Below are 19,504 nucleotides of genomic sequence, written 5' to 3' on the forward strand. Positions count from 1 at the left end.
CACGCCGAACTTCATTATCAATGAAGATGTTTTTCCTTATGGTGCTGCCCTTCATGCATCATTGGCTACTACCCATCTCCAACAGAGGGCAATTTACATGATGAACTGTGAAGATCCTTGGATTGTCTTTAAGAGAGTCAGCTCTTGATTTTTAAAAAAAATAATATTTAATTTAATGTTATAGATTAAATGTGATAATTATAATTCTATTTTTATAGAATATTATTTCAAGATCATTGAATAAGAAAATAATCAGATTTATGGGTAGACATTCTTACTTCTTAGGTTTCATTATCAAAGTTAATAAAATGATTATGTAAGAAAAATAAAATAAAAGGGCACACATTGGTTATGTTTATTATCTTAAAAAAAAGTGGCTATGTTTATTACCTCAAGGTATAATGTCAAAAATATCTCTAATATTTAATTAAATAATTAATTTAACTTATATATTTTAATATTTTAGCTCTTGATATTTTATTTTAAGATAAAAATTCTTAATATTTAACTAAATAATAATTTTAACTTTTATTTTTTTTTGAGTATTTTGATCATAACATTTTATTTTAAGATAAAAAGATTTTTGTTTTAAAGTGTTAAACTGTTAACTAATGATTTTAATTCATGGAACGATTATTTTTTTGCAAAATAAAATGTTAGAAAATCAAAACGCTCTTAAAAAAAGAATATAGATAAAAAAAGTCAACGACAAATTTTGACATTATGGCCCCAAGCAAAGCAGATGGCCAACTCAAGGAAACCAAAATGTCCATCGATTTCCACTATTACTTATTAGAACTCCATTGTTCGTCGTGCAGTAATTGGCTTTCCCGTAAAATTCCAAAGCTCAATTCAGAATTCTGTTTATTACTTATTAGAGGTAGGGGGTAAACGAGCCGAATAGTATTATTGAACTCAATTCAAACTTGAAAACTATAAGAATAAACTCGACTCAACTTAAAAATTTACGAGCTAAAAATTATCAAGTTCAGCTCGAGCTCAAAATATATTATTAAAACTCGAAAAGACTCGAACTTAAAAAATTTTTAAGAACTCGATTAAAGCTCGAGACTCGAGCTTAATTAAAGCTCGATTTTGATCTCGATTGATTTTATTTTCATTTGTTCAAACACATCCCTTTTATACACTAAACTTTATCATTTATTTTCCAAAAACCATGGATGTGGGATATTAACTCAAATTACCAACTCAAGTTCAACGCTTTGGAGCATCTGAAGGAAAGGCATTTTATCTTTCAAGTTAAATATCGTATTCTGTGCATCTTCTTCTTCCTCCTCTCCTTCTCTCCCGTGAGTTAATAAATCCTGGTTCCAAACATTCCACTTCCAATTGATCTCCCATGAACTACAATAATGCCTCAATACCATTTAAAAAGAAGTTCCCTGTTCAGAATCCTGATAGATTACCAAAAGAAAGATCTATCTCCATAACACTTCTAAGATTAGCAACTCCGGTCAAATGATTTCTACTCAAATCCAACTTCAGAAGGTGTTCCAAAGCACCAAGTGATGAAGGAATAGAGCCATTAATTTCACCGTTAGAAAGGTCCAGCGTTTCTAAATTACCAATTCGAGAGAGCTCAACTGCTATAGATCCATTGATATTGTTAGAGGAGAGATTTCCCCATCAAGATTCAAGTCTGATAGATTAAGTGCGATGACATTGAGGGTAACATTGTCGCGAGTGACCCCTCGCCAAACACAATAATCTGAAGGTGTGTCCAGTCATATAGAACCTTGTCCACATCCCCAACGACTTCTTTATCTCCAACAGTGTTGTTCCATCTTCAGAATACCCCAAACCCAAATTCAAACAGAAGAGAGAAACCAAGAAGACAAACGCCAAACTAAATGCCATTGCCATTGCCCAACATTCTTAGCAAGAAGAAACCTTTGGGTTTTTTTTTTCTTCCGAAGAAGGGAAAAGAGGGGGAAGCGGTGCCGCGCGGGTTTTAAAATAAAAGTTAGGGTTGGTTTGTGCCATAAAGAAAAATGGGTTAACTGTAGCCTTAGTACCTAAAGTCCCTAAGATATCCGAAGTTGACTTCAACTTTAACCTTATTTAAGAATTGATCACTGAACAAAAATTAGAAATTTAAGTATATTTCCCCAAATTTTAGAGTTTTCAATTTGGGGTGTTGCTAGCTAAATTAAGATACGAGAAAATATTATCATATTCATAATGACGAGTATATTAGAGTATAATAAATGTAATTCTTCTATGTAATGTGTTTATTATGTATATAATTCGTCGTAATGTCGATCAAGTTTTAAGAAATAAAATATTATATGAAATGTATTTCAAGTGTATTTTTTAAAATATTAATAATTTTGTAACAAAAGAAAATGTTGTTCTCCATAAAGGTTTTGAGTTTAAATAAATGTATCTGTAGGATGTGTGAGCATTGTTAATTGATTAAGGAAATTTTAAACATATATTACTTTATAACTATACCAAATTCTACTTCCATTCTAAAACGCTTTAATTGTTTATAATTATATATATCAAAATCCTATCATGTATTTACCTCGACTATTCATAAGATAAACTCGTAATTTTTCATTAAAAAATTGGTGATTGTATGATATTGATGTTAACATGTTAACTAGGGTATGCTAAAATATGATCCCATCGTTTTAGTTATATTTGTATATCAAATTTCCGTTTACATTATATTGTCGAGTCAGTTCTTGAAATATTATGTTGGTGAGTCAATGCTTGAAAGCAATGACGATGTCAATAGTCATCATTAAGATATGATAAAATCATGTCTCAATCAACAAGTTGTGTATATTTATTTTGCATGTTGATATGTTTATATATAAGTATGCAAATGATTTATTTAGGAGTCACATAACATCATTTTGTATAATTTGTATGTTACCTTCATGTGCATAACTTAACCCTTATCACATAATCGAATTTAGGGTTTAGGGTTTAGAGTCTAATATTTATGCTTTAAGGTTTAGGGTTAATTACAAATACATTAATTAATCGACTTGGTAAATGCATTACAATATGGTTTAGTTCTATTATAGAATTTTTAATATATTTTTAAAATTTTATAATTATCAATAATGTATTTTTTATAATGTAATTTTAAAAAATCTAAAATTATAATATAACATTTTTTTCGAGCTGCTCACGAGCTTTTCGAGTCGAATATCTAGTAGCTCGTTTCAGCTCATTAAGAACTCGAGTCAAGCTCGAGCTCGACTCGAGTCCATTCGATCCGAGTATTTATCGAGGCTTGATCGAGTCTATCTCGAGTAACTCGCGATCTGTCTCGTCTCATTTACAGCCCTAATTAGAGCATTAAATTTATTAAATTAAAGGGTAAACTACTGAGTTGATCACTTTTGTTTTAATTTTTTAAATGCATGATCATTCGATTCAAAAAATATAATATATGATCACTTTCATTTCATTTTAATTAAGATATGATAACTGGGACGTTAGCTGCTGTGAGTTTAATGATGTGACAATTTAAAAAAAGGTTTAATTTTTATTTGAACCCTTAAACTTTAAATAAATTACTAATCACGAGTCTTTTTGTAAACCTAAAATAGTTCAGAGAGAATATAAATTTACCCTTTTCTCCTTATGTTATCTTCCCCAACCCTATCTTCTCCGCCGCTTCCCCTCTATATCACTGCTTCATCTCATCCGGAATTGGTCCATTCAATGAATTTTGATATTGTACAAGGGTAATCACAATTATGAAATATGTTTATAATCTTAAGGACAACAAAAACAAGAGAAACATGGATACCACCTCTTTTCCCCAGTCGGTTTTATCTTCATAGCTAACATGGATAGCTTCTCTAAGCTAAGATGCAAGGCTAGCACCCAGGGTTTTAAATCGCGGTCGCGGTCGCGTTTTCGGTTATTTCGGATTTACCGTGATTGCGGCCGTCGCGGGCGCTATTACGGTCGTCGCGGACGCTATTGCGGCCGTCGCGGGTAACTCGGACAGCGGCGAAACCACTATATCACGGACGAAATCACGGTCGCGGACCGTTTTTTGAAACCCTGCTAGCACCTTCGACTGTTTCACCATTTTCTTGCAAGCTTGGTGCAATGAAAACAGGGGATTGGCCAAACTTCTCCAGTTCTGTTTCATTTCCGGCGTTCGGTTTATTGCGATTATAAGAATAACACATTCTTCACAGTGACGGATCTATAAATTAAAAAATAGAGTCCAAAATTTTGATATCATATTATAAAAAATTTGGGTATGTAATTTTTTTTTTCTATTTCTATTAACAAATTAAACTAAATTTAACACTTCTCTCAAAATAATGAGTGTGCAATAGCTCCCTAGGAGCCAAGGGAGCCATTGCACACCCGCCCCTGCTTCTTCATCCGTTTGTTTAGTACGTCTTGTCTGAATTTCTGCATTTGGTAATTTAATAAGCTTCTTGTTGTTGTTGTTATTCCTTCTTAAGAACAAACAACCACAACACCATTTCTGCCAACAGTTGCATGTTCTTAACGGTTGCTTCTTTGTTTTCGGAGCATCATAGCCGTACAGTGCTAGTCTTCTCAATACACATCCAATACCAGTATACATAGGACCTTGGATGCCATCCAAAACTTTTATATTAACCTGAAATGGAAGATTTAGTCATTATATTTCAGCAAAGATCAACATTAACAAAGCAAGATATGGTGCATTTGTGAGAACTGACGAGACTGTTAGTCCCTTAATATTCATGGCTCCGGCCTTTTTATGGTGATCCAATCGAGGCAATTCATTTCCATCCGTGTCGTGTTTTCCACCTTGTCCGAGAAAAACCTGAATCATCCCAGAATGATCGTAGCTATTGTTCCCAGGCCAAGGATTTCCGTACTGCAGAATCCATCCATCTTTTGGAGCCTTTTGAGCCTTGGAAACCAACGTGTTAATTCAAATTTTAAACTCTTCGTACTCTCTCTGCACTCACAGATCGGCATCGGGTTAACCGAGCGATTACTGGTCGTTTAAATCTGTATAATATGTTGGTTTAAGTAATAAGAAAGGGAAGTATTCAGTGACACACTGACTCATCCGGATGAGATGGAGCAGTGGTCTAGAGGGGAAGGGGGAGAAGAAAACATAGGGAAAAAGGGTAAATTAATATATTATCCCTGAACTATTTTGGGTTTATAAAAAGACCCATAATTAGTAATTTATCTAAAGTTTAAGAGTTCAAATAAAAATTAAACCCCTTTTACTAACATATCACGTCATCCAACTCACGGCAGTTAACGTCTCAGTGACCACATCTTAATTAAAACGAAACGAAAATAACCATATATTATATTTTTTTGAATTGAGAGACCATGCATTTAGAAAATTGAAACAAAATTGACAAACTCTATAGTTTACCTTAAATTAAAGTTGTAATTAAATTGATAGAATATATAAATATTAAAGGTTAAATATGTAATTATATCAATTTTTTTAACCATAACATCAGCTTTTTTCATTAAAGTGTTATGATAATAAAATGATCTAATCTGGTTGATAGAATTAAAATGTCATTATAGTTAAGTGGTAACGATGTAATTTACCGTAATTGTTTTTACCCCAACTTCCTCCCTCAGCTGAAGACTTGTATAAAACAAACTCGGAAAAAACGACTTATAACAAAGGAAGTCAAGCTCAAGCATCACAGTCGAGTGGATCATCCGTAACTTTCTCCTCTCTCTACTTTTACCCCGTCGTCGTCTATTCTCAATTGTTTGCTTTGTTAACAATGGCGGAAGCGCTTGTTTCTGGAGTCTTTGAACGACTAACCTCGATCAGCCTTCAAGTAGCTGAAACCGGGGTGAGACTCGTTGTTGGTGTTAACGAAGAAGTCGAGAAGATCGGCTCCACTCTGCGCACCATCCGAGCTGTCCTCGCAGACACAGAGAAAAGACAAGTGAAGGAGCAAGCTGTTAAGCTTTGGCTTGATAAGCTTCAAAACGTATCTTATGATATTGAAGACGCTTTGGATGAATGGAGCACTGCCATTCTCAAATCACAAATCGAGGATTCTTCTTTTTCTTCAACTTTTCCGGTAAGATCTCTTCAACCCTCCGGAATTTCTGTTCCACGACTTGTTGGGCGTCGTACAACTGCTGTCATGATTAAAGAACTAAACGAAAGGCTTCAAGTCATTGCAAAAGAGATTAATGATTTTTCTTTCATTGTAAATCTAACTCGGAACAATGAATTAGAGCCTGAAAGAACCAAAACCACTTGGTTTATTGATGTTTCTGAAATACGTGGTCGAGACCAGGGCAAAAACACCATTGTTAGGATGTTGTTAAATGAAATCAGTGGTGAAGAAAGGGGAATTCCTCTGATCTCCATTGTGGGGATGGGAGGGATAGGGAAAACGGCTTTAGCCCAAATAGTTTACAACGACCGTGAGGTGACCGCCTATTTTCAGAAGAAACTATGGGTGTGTGTTTCGGGTCCCTTTGATGAGATGCGGGTTCCTAAAGCTACTCTTGAAGCTCTAACGGGTACTCCCTCGAGTTTCAGTGAATTGAACTCCGTTCTTGAGAAAATTCATGAAAATATAGCGGGAAAAAGGCTCCTACTTGTACTTGATGATGTCTGGAGACAGGATGAGAAGAAGTGGCAATCGTTGAAATACTGTCTCAACAGTGGTGCCGTTCCAGGAAGCAAAATCTTGGTGACCACACGCAAGGATAATGTTGCTACTATAATGGATTGCACCCAAATTTTCCATTTGGGTAGCTTATCTGGAGAAGAGTGTTGGTCCTTATTCAGTCACATAGCTTTTTCTGGAAGGAATAACAGAGAACGTGGGTGCTTGTAAGAAATTGGGAAGAAAATTGCAGATAAGTGTAAGGGTTTGGCACTTGCAGCAAAAACAGTCGGAGGTCTTTTACGTTTTAAAAGATCTAGAGAACAATGGCAAAGAATCTTGGATAGTCGTATGTGGGAGCTTGATGAGGCTGAAAGCGGTCTTTTTTCTCCCTTATTACTAAGCTATTATGATTTGCCATCACCATTAAGGCAATGCTTCTCATATTGTGCCATTTTCCCCAAAGATCATAAGATAGGGAAGGATTTGTTGATCAAATTATGGATGGCTCAAGGTTTTCTTGGAGAAGGAAATGAGATGCAGATTGTTGGCGAAGAGTACTTCGATAACTTAGCAATGCGTTCTTTCTCTCAAGAGTTCGAGATGGATGAAAATGATGATGGCATACTTAGATGTAAAATGCATGATATCGTGCATGAATTTGCTCAACTTTTGAGAAAAGGAGAATGCTCTGTAGTAGTAAGCAATGGTCTTGAAGAGCAAAGAGCTGAATGGTATCATGAAAATGTTCGTCATGTAAGAGTAATTCTTGATGATGAACAGGCTATGATTCCAAGGCCCCTTTATAGTGCTAAAAAGCTTCGTAGCCTCATAGTTGATTCATGTCCTCATAGCACATCAACTCTAAATGCATCTTTGTGGAGAGTATTTGATCAATTGACTTGTCTAAGGATGCTAGACTTGAGCAACAATAGATATCGAAGGCAAACTTCAATTACTGAACTTCCTCACCAAATAGGAAAACTGATATATTTGAGATATCTCAGTTTGGAGGGAAATATAGGATTGGAATATTTTGCCTGAGGTACTGTGTGACTTATGTAACTTACAAACTGTGAACAACAGGTTGTGCTCAAATCTTTAAAAATTACTGTCATAACGTTTCCTCGGGGATCCGTTAGACTTAAAAAATTAATTTCGGGAAAGGCGATGAAATTTAATCCCGAAATTAATTTTGAAAAAGATTTGATTTTGAAGTCTCCACCAACCATTACGTTAGGTAGGTTGGAAACCTTAAACGTCAAAAAATGGACTGTGTTTTACCAAAGATTTGTTTTTAAGAGTTCGAGAGTATGTTACGTGTGGTGAATGATTACCACCCCACAACACCCAAACTTTGGTACCTAAACGATTATTTATTATTTAAATATTTGTAATTACAAACTCGAAAATATATTTAAATTATGATCTTGTTATTTATTCAAATTTATTAAAAAATGTCAATTTTTCAGATTACGAATACCTTTTTGTGTGAACAATCTTCGGGAATGCACTTCCTTTACATTTAGGAGACTTTCCCATAGATTCCCCTCACACAAAAAACATTATTTCACAATTTTCGCAAAGATGAAATAAATCAAAATAAAAGTTAAAAGAGTTGAAAAATAATCAAAATAAATAAACGTGGAACAAAGAGAATTATCGAATATAAAACAAACATTTATGCGAAAAATCCTCGAAAAGATACCTTCCCTTTAGTTGGGAGATATCTTCGTAGGTTTCCCTCACATTGAAATTTTCATTTTTTTTTACATATTTTATAATAACAATGATCATAAAAAAAGTTAATAATTATCTAAATATGCACATAATAAAACAAAAAGAAAATAAAAAATTTCATACAAAGAATGCTTATAACAATTACGTAACGATCGACAAAACAAAGTTATAAATTTGGATTAAAATACACATTTACAAACATGATAAACTAAAATACAAATAAAAAATAGACATGCTTAGTAAAATAAAGGACTAAATAGCAAAAACAGAAATTTACAGGACTAAACAACAAAAACAAAAACTTAAATGAGTAAAATAGTAAAAATAGAAATTTAAAGACTAAAATGGCATTATCAGAAACTAAAATGACTAAACACTAATTACAAAATAAACCAGAGTCCAAATCACAAATGTTAAATAATACAAGAACCAGAAATATAAATAACCCATAAATAATATTAGGACTAAAATAAAATAAACAGAAACATAAAGAGTCGAACCATAATTAAACCAAATGCCAAAACATTGACCAAAATAAAAGATTTACAAATACCATAGCCAAATTCAAACATCAAGGAAAATGTACAAAACATTAAATCAATGACTAAAATGTAATATTAATAAAACGCGAGCTCAAAATAAAAAGAAATAATTGTTCATTAATGGCTAGAATTACATAATACAAAAGAAGAATGACCTAAAGTGGGATTTGCCCTGAATACAAAAACACAGATGGGATAAGGCAAAACGGCAGCGTTTCATATGGAGAATATAAGCCTAAAACATGGGCTAAAATCTCTCATTCTCTCATTTGTTTTTCCCCAAAAAATCAAAGAGAGAGAGAATTATAAAACTCTCTCAAATCCCCTCATCAGAGAGAGAAAGGTGGCCACTGTCGGAAGCGCTCACGGCAACGCATGGCGGCGCACGGTGGCTGGAGGGTGGCCGGAGGGAGTAAAGAACTCCCCGAACATTCTCTTCAACCATCTAAACTCGAAAACCACCCTCACTCAGCCCAAATCCTTCCCTAAAGCCCTAGATCTAAATTATACCTCTAGAAAGTTTCGAACTCCGGCGACCACTCGTCTTCCTGACGTTCCTCCGACCAAGGTATGTTTCTCTTTTCCTCTATTTTTCTTTTTGCGTTTGGTTTGAATGGGAAGAAGGGTTTTTCTTCTCTCGGTTTCTTTCTTTTCTTTCCTCTGTATATTTTTTTTGAACCCGAATGTTCTCCCATATCTCCTCTTTCATCTTTGATTTTATCTTGTATGTCTGACTTCTGTGATGGATTGACTTGAGATGTTCATTATCGAGGAGATAAGCCTCAGGATAGTGGGGATTTGCTTTGATATTTTGTTGATTTTATATTATTTTTCTATGTCTGATTTGCTCTGATTTTCGACTGATTGATAGATTCAGTCACTATGGATGATGGATTGGTTCTAATCATCTCCGATGGCGGCGGCGGCGAGGAGAAGCTCAATTGGGAAGCTGGAATATTGACGCATGGCTACTGTTGAAGTTAGGGTAACAAACCCTAATATGAGTCCATTTAGACCGTTAGATCAAATTTGATCCAACGTGTAGACACAAATTTTCCCCATTTTATTTTAATATTATTATTAATATTATTATTTTAATAATAATAATAATAATATTATTATTATTAATATTATTATAGGCACGAATATAATTACAACTGGAGCCCAAATCTGATCCAGGCCCAGATCAGAGAGATCCAGACTCGGTCAAGGCCCTGTCCAAACCCAAAAAGACCTAAACCCTATTTAGGGTTTATGTTAGGGTTTTTAAACTTTATCTCTAATGATGCCGCCTTGGATCAAGGATGAACAACCGCCACCTCCATTGCTAGGTGTCCCAGCCAACTGATGCCACGACATCGCATCCTCAACCGAAGCCTCCAGAAGGTCTACGCCGACCGCACATGTTGAAGCCCTAGGGTGAGTCACCACTGTAGTTTGGTGACTCACCGAAGACCACCCTATTATCTGGTCTGAAGGGAGCTTTGTGGTAGCCATAAAAGCCACCGAACCTGCAAAGGAAAGAGGACACATATAGCAAGTAAGAACCCAACATCAAAGATATACCAACAACCATTTTAGACCAAAAAAAGAAGACAACAACATTCGAACAACCAACAACCAACCGAGAAACAAAAAAAATGAGAGAAGAACTTACCAGAGCCCAAACGTCGCTAGAACCGGTTGTGTAAACCGAGGTAAAACCTTTAGTTTTTGCTTAGATCTACTGATTTTGAGGGTTTTTAGGAGAAATAAAATCCAGATTCGGCTTTAGGACATTCCAATTTATATTTTGGGGTAGGTTAGAAAATTCCGGCCACCGTGGGTGGTGGCCGGCGACGGCGATCGGCTCCGGAGCAAGACGGTCGGCCGATTACTGGTTTCCCTCCGGCGAGGGAAACCTAGAGAAAGGAAGAGAGAATTTTATCTCTCTTTTTTTAGAGAGAGAAAGAGAAAAAATTGAAAATGAGGGTTGAGGCCCTTTTTGGGGTCGAATTTATGTTTAAATACCCTCTCCATACGTCGTTTTGGGGAGAGGGATGTTTGTGTAATTTCCCTTACGGGAAAATTATGTTCAAAGTCCCTCGAGGTTTTGTAAACTCCCATTTTTGTCACTGAAATCAATTTTTGTACCTTTTAATTAGATCTTTCAATTTTATTTTATTTATATTTTAGTCAGTGCCTTATGTTTAAATATTTAGGGTAAATACTAGATTTAGTCCTTTTAATTTTAATAATTTATATTTTAAGCACATATTAATAATTAAGGATAAATTACATTGTTAGTACCTAGATTTCATAATATTTCAAATTAGGGCCGTGAGTTTTGATATTTTACATTTTAATCCTATTATTTTAATTTTATTTGTTTTAGTCATTATTTAATTGCAATTTATTTTTATTTTTATTATTACCCTTTTAATTTCAATATGTTTAATTTAGTATTTTAAATATTAATTTATTTTTATTTTATTTTAGTTATATAAATATATATATATATTTGATTAAATATATATATTTATTTATTTTTAAATATTAAGAAAGGGACTGTCTTAAAGTAACTAGATGTCATATTTTAATATTTTTAAATAAATAAATAAACTGCCTATTTAATCGAATCAAGTTATTTTAATATGATTTCTTGGGAATAATTATTATATTCTTATTATTTTAGTTAGAAAGAGAAATATTCATCCTAAAATAATTTAGGGATTAGTTTCTCTTCAATTGGAAATATTGGAATATTTTATATTTTTTTCTTAGAGTTATACGATTAGATCTGAAATAATAGGATAATAAATTAAATTTATATTCGAATTCTTATATTTCCACTAATAGAGACTATTTATCATCGACGGGTACCAATCTTGAGCATTATGGGGGTGCTAATCCTTCCCCAAACGTAACCGACTACGAATCCCTTTTTATTACTAAAAAGAATGAATTTTTGGTTATATGCAGACCGATTTATCTTTTAAATAGTTTTTTCTTAAAAACTCTTTTAAAAAGTGATTTTTAGGTATTCAACTTACCTAACCCAAAAGGGTCGATGACAACTCAAAAACATTTTTTTAATAAAAATCATGTATTTATTCACTTGCTTTTTCTCTAAGAAAATTCGTGCCCGGGCGAAAACCGGTTACGACACAACGGTCATGGAGAGAGGTTGTTGGGGAGATACCCTAGATTAGGGTTTAGTTGGGTTGGGTCGGTCTAAACCGGGTCGAGCTCCAGTGGGTTTAAACTTGTAAACGGGTCAAGCTTTTGGGGTTTATATCTGTTAGGTTGTATTGGATTCCAGGGTTGGGCCTCATTTGGCCTGCACAAAAATGTAAACAAAATGATTAATAATAATAATAGTAATAATAATAATAATAAATTAATAAAATAATATTTTTGGTAAATCCGAATAAAAATGGGTGTCTACAATTACCGCTTGGAGTTATAAGGCTAATCAATTTGAGGCATCTTCTACAGACATTAGAAGAGTTTGTAGTGGACCTAGTGGTTAATCATAGGTCCAAACTTGGTGATTTGGGAAGCTTTGCTCATCTTAGAGGGAATCTCAAGATAATAGGACTAGGAGATGTGAGAAGACGAACTGATGCAGAGGAAGCTGGACTTTGGAAGAAGACTGATCTCCGAAATTTGACTCTATCATTTATTTCCATGCGCAAAGATAAAAGATTTCTCGGACATGCATATATTCCTGTATCACCTGCTCTTCAATCATCTGGTCCTGAATCACCTGTTCTTGAAGCCTTACAACTACCTCCGCATCTGGAATATTTGAACATAAATCGCATGTCCAACAGCATTCCCCAGTTGGATGTCGTCGTTGACGATGTTGAGGAGGGTTACACTACACGCTTGTTTTAATTGGAAAACCTTGCCTCCTATGTGGAAATTGCCAGTCCTTGAACATCTAGAGATACGGGAAATGAAGAATGAGAAAGTAGGCCAAGAATTCATGGGAGCAGGGGGGAACATCTTCATCATCAGATAATAACAATATTACCTTCCCCAGCTTGAAACATCTTAAAGTTCAATTTATGGAAGAGTGGCAAGAGTGGAACTATGGGAACCTACTCACTACTATGCCACTTTTTTGTTCCTTGAGAATCAATAGTTGCCTCAAGTTATAGTCGCTGCCCCGCCAACTTCTTCAGAAGACAACTCTGCAAGTATTAGATATCTTCGATTGCCCGATCCTGAAGGAGCGCTGTTTGGGGAATGGGACAGGGGGAGACTGGCCCTACATCTCTCATATCCCCACCATCACAATTGATGGTGAAAGCATACAAAGAGATAGGAATTGATCAAACTCTTCTTGGCTTCAAAGAATCGATATGATAATCTTCATTTTCACGGAGGAAACAATCATATACATTCCATGCTTTGCAAAAAAACTTCATATCCATTTTCAGTTTCCAGGTATGTCTGTAAAGAGTTCTAGTCTTCATTCCCATATGTAACAGCCATTCTATCTTACACATGAAGCAATACATTTAAACAAGCAATTCCGAACATTTATGTTATGCATGACAGTCTTGCACAATTGAAACATTTGTCTGAATCATTTTTACCCCATTGTTATGTAAGTTGCGGAGGCATTTACCGGGATGCTACCAATCTGCTCAAAACCTGATCTTTACAAAATTTTGCAGCATTAAATCAGGTAGCCATGCAACTTCGCATTTGCTTTTCCTTTGTAATCCACAGACAGCTATTATGCATCTATATTTATGTGTAATATGAGACATTTTGCATTCCAAATAATATGTTTGCATCATATTTGAATACATTGTTTTTGAATGAGTGTTCAGTTCTTAGTTATGTTTTTGTTTTGGAAAATTTACTTACAATATTAAAATGCCATTAGCTTTCATTGCTCAAACCCAACACCAATTAGTTAAGGGTTATGCCTTCTGATAATTCCAATCTATATTCATATAATATATCTATGCTTGAAGCCAACCACAGATCAAAGTTGGGAGTTAAAAAGTATGTCTACTGCTTGAACTTGTCATTCTCGTTTTAGTATCGGGTACTTATGTCTGGTACGTGTTTTTGTATATATATATATAAAATGATCTTTCAAATAACTTAAGAATCGTTTGGTTCACGGAATGTAAGATTACTATCGAGAATAAGATTACCGGAATATTACATTACTTAACATATTATTGAGAATGTTGTATTATCTTATTTGGTTTGTTTTACAGTAATAATTACAATGTTTGGAAAAAAGAATATAAGATAAGAAAAATATATATTTTACCAAATTGCCCTTGAAATAGTTTTATTTTTTAACAAATGAAAGTTCATAGAAAATATATTTTTTATTATTTCTAATTTATATATTTTTAACAAATTTATATATAAATAATTTAATATATATTTTTATTACACTTAATTTTTTAATAAAATTTCTACATAAATAATTGAATATTACATAACTTATTGTTGGGTGTGGGTCGCACTATTTGGGGAACTCATCACCTTAAAGAAAGGTTGCATTATAAAAGTGAGTTGCAATCTAAAGTGTGGTGCAACTTAAAAAGTGGTGCAACCCGGAAAAAGTGGTGCAACCTAAAATGTGGTACAACCGTAAAATAAGTTGCAACCTAAAATGACAACGATAAAATAGGTTGTTTGATTGTTGAAAAAAGGTTATGTTATTTTAAGGATAGTTTTGAAAGAGGAGAAAGTAAAACATAAAATTAGGGATTTCTTATAAAAGAAATAATAGTTTTGAAATATTTCTTTTATTTTAAGTGTGTTTTTATCCAATTCGATGAGAATTGTTAAATACCTAAGATATACAAAGGAATGAGATTCCCAAGAATGCAAGGGGGGAAAACACTGTCACAATACTTCTTTACCCCTTGGTGGGAATGTTTTTAAACCAAACGCGGGTATATAATTCCGAAAAAGATTATTTCTCTCTGTAATAATCTTTTCGTTGATCAAAACATCCCTAAAGATCTAACTCTAATAAAAAGAGAGAAAAAAACAGGGTGGGAGCAACCGGTGAACACGACTTAAATGACTGACAAAATTAACCCAATAAACTAGATATGTAAAAACATTAGCCTATTAGGTAATCTCCAAAATTAATTTCAGATCTACAACAACTGCTGCAGTGTAGGGTAAACTCGTCACGATCACATGACGAATTTATTCAAATAATATCTTTTTATTTAAACTAGTCATGTCGAAGTGACGAATTTCAATAAAATATATTTTTATTAAAATGTATCAAGTCGAACTAACAAATTTCAATAAAAAAATATATTTTACTAGAGCTCGTTATACCCACGTGATGAGTTCAAGTAACTGTAACAAACGCCGTAGTTCCCAAAATAAAATATATGAGTTCATATTGAATTAAGTAATTAGCGGGGCCTAATTTTGCCTAAATGACATGCAATACGTAGCAAATTATACTCCCACATGAGCCAGAACAACACATCGTACAAAGTAATACTTACTAGCAATGAGAGAATGAAAAACTTCCATGCAGTCTTTTTCCTGTCATGTTTCTTGCTTCACCGCTTGTGACTTTGAGTTCAACTGAACATGAGAGCATTGTCTGAAACTTATACGAGGAAGCAACACTTGTCTAAAAACCATTAAAAGAAGTGGCGACATTGATCTTCACCGATAGTTGATGATAATATCAACAATTGTTTACATAGTAGTTAGTAATTTTACCATGCCTTTATTAGTACTTAGTATATAGTTCTAATATTAAGGGGCATTTGATTTGTGGAAAAAATCAATAATCTTTTTTGACATATACTTAGTGTGATTTAGGAGCATTTCTTCCGAGTTAATAAAACATTCCCCACTGAAATATTTATTTTTTGAGTTTTTCTTGAGAATATCATTCTCTTTATTTTATTAGGCATATTACATAATTCTCTCCCTTCAAAAAAAAATAATAGAGTTATTTTAAAATGGTCTTTCCTTTTGTATATAATTATACTAATATAAATATTTTATTTATTTAATTTTTAATATTTATTATAAAATAATATGATGTATATAATATAAAAATTATAAAATGTTGTATTTTATTGATTTTTAAGTTTTTGTTGTATGTTTGATTCAAATTTTATTTGGTATGTGTTTTATTGTGTTTATTTTTAGGATTAATTTCCATAAGAGGTTGTCTATACTATTATTTATTTATTTATTTTATTAATTTTGTCAAATAATTTAGTATAATATTTTATTTTACAATTCATACATATAGCATGAATAAATTAAGAAAAACTACATAAATAAACACATATCCAATAGGTATGTACATCTTCAAATGTTTTGATACCTAAATAAAGATATATTTACATTAGTGTAAGTATGTTTATGTAGTTTAAATAAATAGAAAAAATAAAAATAAAAAATATATTAAATTATTTGCGTAAAAAATTTATATATATATATATATAATTATAAATTATAATAAAATATTTTTCATGAACTTTCATATAATGTTTTCACTTAAATATTGTGAATTCAACTTGTTAAAAAAGAAAATATATCTTAAATACAAATTTTACATATCTTATGTTACTCTAATCAGATAGTGTAATCTTACATTCTTATCAAATAAATTAAATAAGGTAACACAACATTCTGATAATCTTATTCCCAAAGATAATCTTACAATATGTGAACCGAGCGGTCCCTAATAGTTTATGATGAATTAAAATATTCAAAAAAATAGTAATCAATTTAGAAAGATCATAATTTTGGGATGTAATTAGAACATTAAACAATCCGGGACCAATTCCGAGTGAGAGTTACAATTTGGGGACAAAATTAAAATATTAAGAATTTTAGGGATTAACATAAAATGAGTTTGGAGGCGTGTGGTGAATTAGCTCCCAAAAAATATTCCTCCTTTCATTAGCGTTGCTTTAGTTTGGGTGATCTGTATTTGTTTGACTAATAAATAAAATGCTCAAAAAAGAGAAAAAAAAGGAAAATCCTTTGCCCCACTCTAAAAGGCAGAAGAAGACGAATAATTGACCCTCTTGGTGCCTCCAAAAGCTCTCTCCGTTGTTGCTGAGGTCTTCTCATCCTTCCAAAGAGCACAACGATCCTTTCTTTCATTGCAAACTCCTAATTGAATCCAAACTCTCCATCTCTTGATTTCCTCATATAATATATATTACTATATAAGTAAGAATGTCGAAGAAGTTCTGAATATTGTAGGCTGATTTTGTTCTGGCATTTTTACAAACACCCAGTGAACAAAAATGGCGCTTCCCTATACCCATCACTATAAGCTTTCTTTCTCTGCTCTGAACTTAAAGAAATCTGGGACTTCGCATTTGCAGCCCATTTGTTGTGTACAGTGCAATTCCAATGTGTCGTCTTCGCCGTTCACGGAGAAACACTCGATGCAGCGGTACCAAAGGGACCAGTGGGTCTACAACAACAGCCATAATAGTCAGCAGCTTCTATCTCTCAACAGTGATGATCAAGTCGCCTCTTGCTCCTTACCTTCTGATGGAGATTCCATTAGGTTAAATGACATCGCTTTGCAGCTGCCGGAGCTCAGGAAGTTGCTTGAAGTTTTGAAGCATAAGAGAGAGAGCCATGGCGGCCAAGTGCCCGAGAATGGACCGGGAAATGTCTTCTTGGTGGGGACTGGGCCTGGAGATCCCGATCTCTTGACGTTAAAAGCTGTCAAAGTCATTCAAAAAGCTGATCTTTTATTGTACGATAGGTTGGTGTCTAATGCTGTATTGGACTTGGTTGGTCCCGATGCCAGGCTTCTATATGTGGGCAAAACTGCAGGCTATCATAGTAGAACTCAGGTAAATTTATTCAATTTATGGGTATGGTTTATGCCAATTAGGTTCCTCTTATTTTTTTTACATGCAATTATGAAAAGATTGAATTTTATTGTTGTTCTTGCAGGAAGAAATCCATGAGTTGCTTCTGAGTTTTGCTGAAGCTGGGGCTAATGTGGTCAGACTTAAAGGAGGGGATCCACTGGTGAGCCATTCCAACAATTACCAACATTTCCCCCTTAAATTAGTAGAAATGCCTTATAAAGTTAAGTTCTTTTCTGGGGTTATTTTGGGAGTAACTCTTGTGATTTTCAGGTATTTGGAAGGGGTGGAGAAGAAATGGACTTCCTGCAGCAGCAAGGGATTCAGGTCAAGGTTATCCCTGGTATGACACTGTACAATAATATTCTATGGTTTGCATTTGCAATTCATGATAGATAATTTCCTTGTTTCGAGGCAAAATATTTGATGATGCTGAAGGGTTGCTGATTGTAAAATTCTGTGATTACATCATTTTTTATGAACATTTTTACTTCTGATTTCATCTCATAAATTTACGAAACTGCTGTTGATCTCTATTGATTTTACATGATGAGGACTTGCCTTAACATATTCCTTTTCGAATAATTTTTTTATCTTAGGGAGGCTTGACTAGGTTTTGAACATTTTCTCAGTGGAAATCCTCGATTTTAAGGGGTTAAGTGTGTTTTGGTGTGTCAAAACAACAATTCAAAGATAGAGGGTAAAGCAGAGTTGTCTTGATCATATGTTCTGCATTCGAGAGGCTGCATTCACATATTATTCTTAGTTAATCATGTTTGAAAATAATTTCTAATGGTACGAAAGATTTTAGAAAGGGAGCCTTTTTCTTTATAGGTTATAACATCTGTTTGAGCAACAATCATATAGGTTCATGCGTTTGAGACAATAACAAAAAGAACTGAACTTGAAGATTTCTTCAATCATGTAGGCCCTATGAGGACTGCTGAGTTCTGGTTTATGAAAGATGTTTGATGTTGACGAAGAATGGAACAGCATATTAGCATAGAACTGTTTGTATGAGAAATGCGGTTTGACATTAACATGCTTGTTGTCTTGCAGGTATACTGCTGCTTCTGGAATATCAGCCGAGCTGGGCATTCCTTTGACCCATAGAGGTGTGGCAATTAGTGTAAGATTTCTCACAGGTCACTCGAGAAAAGGTGGAACAGATCCTCTTTTTGTTGCCGAAAATGCTGCTGACCCTGATTCAACGTTAGTGATTTATATGGGCCTTTCCACCCTCCCTTCTCTTGCCCAAAAGTTGATACATCATGGCCTACCACCAGATACACCAGCCGCTGCAGTTGAGCGAGGAACCACACCTCAACAGCGCACGGTAAGTACAATGTCATGCACGATTTCTTCACAAACATTAACACAACATGAATTATTAATGCTTTCGAGGGATATTCAATAAAACCAGAAATCTTGCATGCTAACCCAGTATGGTTGTTCTTTCATGATGGTACAGGTCTTTGCAGAACTTAAGGATCTTGCCGATAAAATCAAAACAGCAGAGTTGGTGTCGCCGACACTAATCATAATCGGGAAGGTTGTCGCCCTTTCACCATTTTGGCCGCAGTCTTCAAAAGAAGCATCCCGACTTGTTGAAGCCTAACTAAAAGGACATAAAATTCATAGGCTGCTTTTAAGGTGTAAGACAAACCAGCATTTGACACTTCTTGCACTTGTCATGTCAACAAGAAGCAGCCACTAAATTTCAGTGCTAATTTTATTTGTTATTTGTTTTGACCCTTAGGAT

At 33.9% G+C, this 19,504-nt stretch overlaps 2 protein-coding genes across 2 annotated transcripts; both read left to right on the forward strand.

Annotated features, from left to right (window-relative positions):
• The first annotated feature begins 5,762 nt into the window (after nt 1–5,762).
• LOC120154625 (putative disease resistance protein RGA3) lies at nt 5,763–7,652 on the forward strand. The gene is made up of 2 exons (XM_039166309.1): nt 5,763–6,774; nt 6,862–7,652. The coding sequence occupies exons 1-2, from the start codon at nt 5,763–5,765 to the stop codon at nt 7,650–7,652; spliced, it is 1,803 nt and encodes a 600-aa protein (XP_039022240.1).
• A 9,302-nt stretch (nt 7,653–16,954) lies between these two features.
• LOC120154629 (siroheme synthase-like) lies at nt 16,955–19,494 on the forward strand. The gene is made up of 5 exons (XM_039166312.1): nt 16,955–17,724; nt 17,828–17,905; nt 18,016–18,095; nt 18,802–19,078; nt 19,214–19,494. The coding sequence occupies exons 1-5, from the start codon at nt 17,161–17,163 to the stop codon at nt 19,358–19,360; spliced, it is 1,146 nt and encodes a 381-aa protein (XP_039022243.1). The 5' UTR covers nt 16,955–17,160; the 3' UTR covers nt 19,361–19,494.
• Nucleotides 19,495–19,504: the final 10 nt, after the last annotated feature.

This window comes from Hibiscus syriacus, unplaced genomic scaffold, assembly GCF_006381635.1.
Source record: "Hibiscus syriacus cultivar Baekdansim isolate YM2019G1 unplaced genomic scaffold, ASM638163v2 tig00111137_pilon, whole genome shotgun sequence".
Taxonomy (NCBI): domain Eukaryota; kingdom Viridiplantae; phylum Streptophyta; class Magnoliopsida; order Malvales; family Malvaceae; genus Hibiscus; species Hibiscus syriacus.

Excerpts from the sequence above, each read along its gene's own strand:
- LOC120154629 (XM_039166312.1), top strand. The coding sequence starts at position 17,161 with ATGGCGCTTCCCTATACCCATCACTATAAGCTTTCTTTCTCTGCTCTG. Across the intron at positions 17,725-17,827 it reads GCTATCATAGTAGAACTCAG|GAAGAAATCCATGAGTTGCT; the intron begins GTAAATTTATTC and ends TTGTTCTTGCAG. Across the intron at positions 18,096-18,801 it reads GTTATCCCTGGTATGACACT|GTATACTGCTGCTTCTGGAA; the intron begins GTACAATAATAT and ends GTTGTCTTGCAG.
- LOC120154625 (XM_039166309.1), top strand. The coding sequence starts at position 5,763 with ATGGCGGAAGCGCTTGTTTCTGGAGTCTTTGAACGACTAACCTCGATC. Across the intron at positions 6,775-6,861 it reads TAGCTTATCTGGAGAAGAGT|ATAAGTGTAAGGGTTTGGCA; the intron begins GTTGGTCCTTAT and ends AGAAAATTGCAG.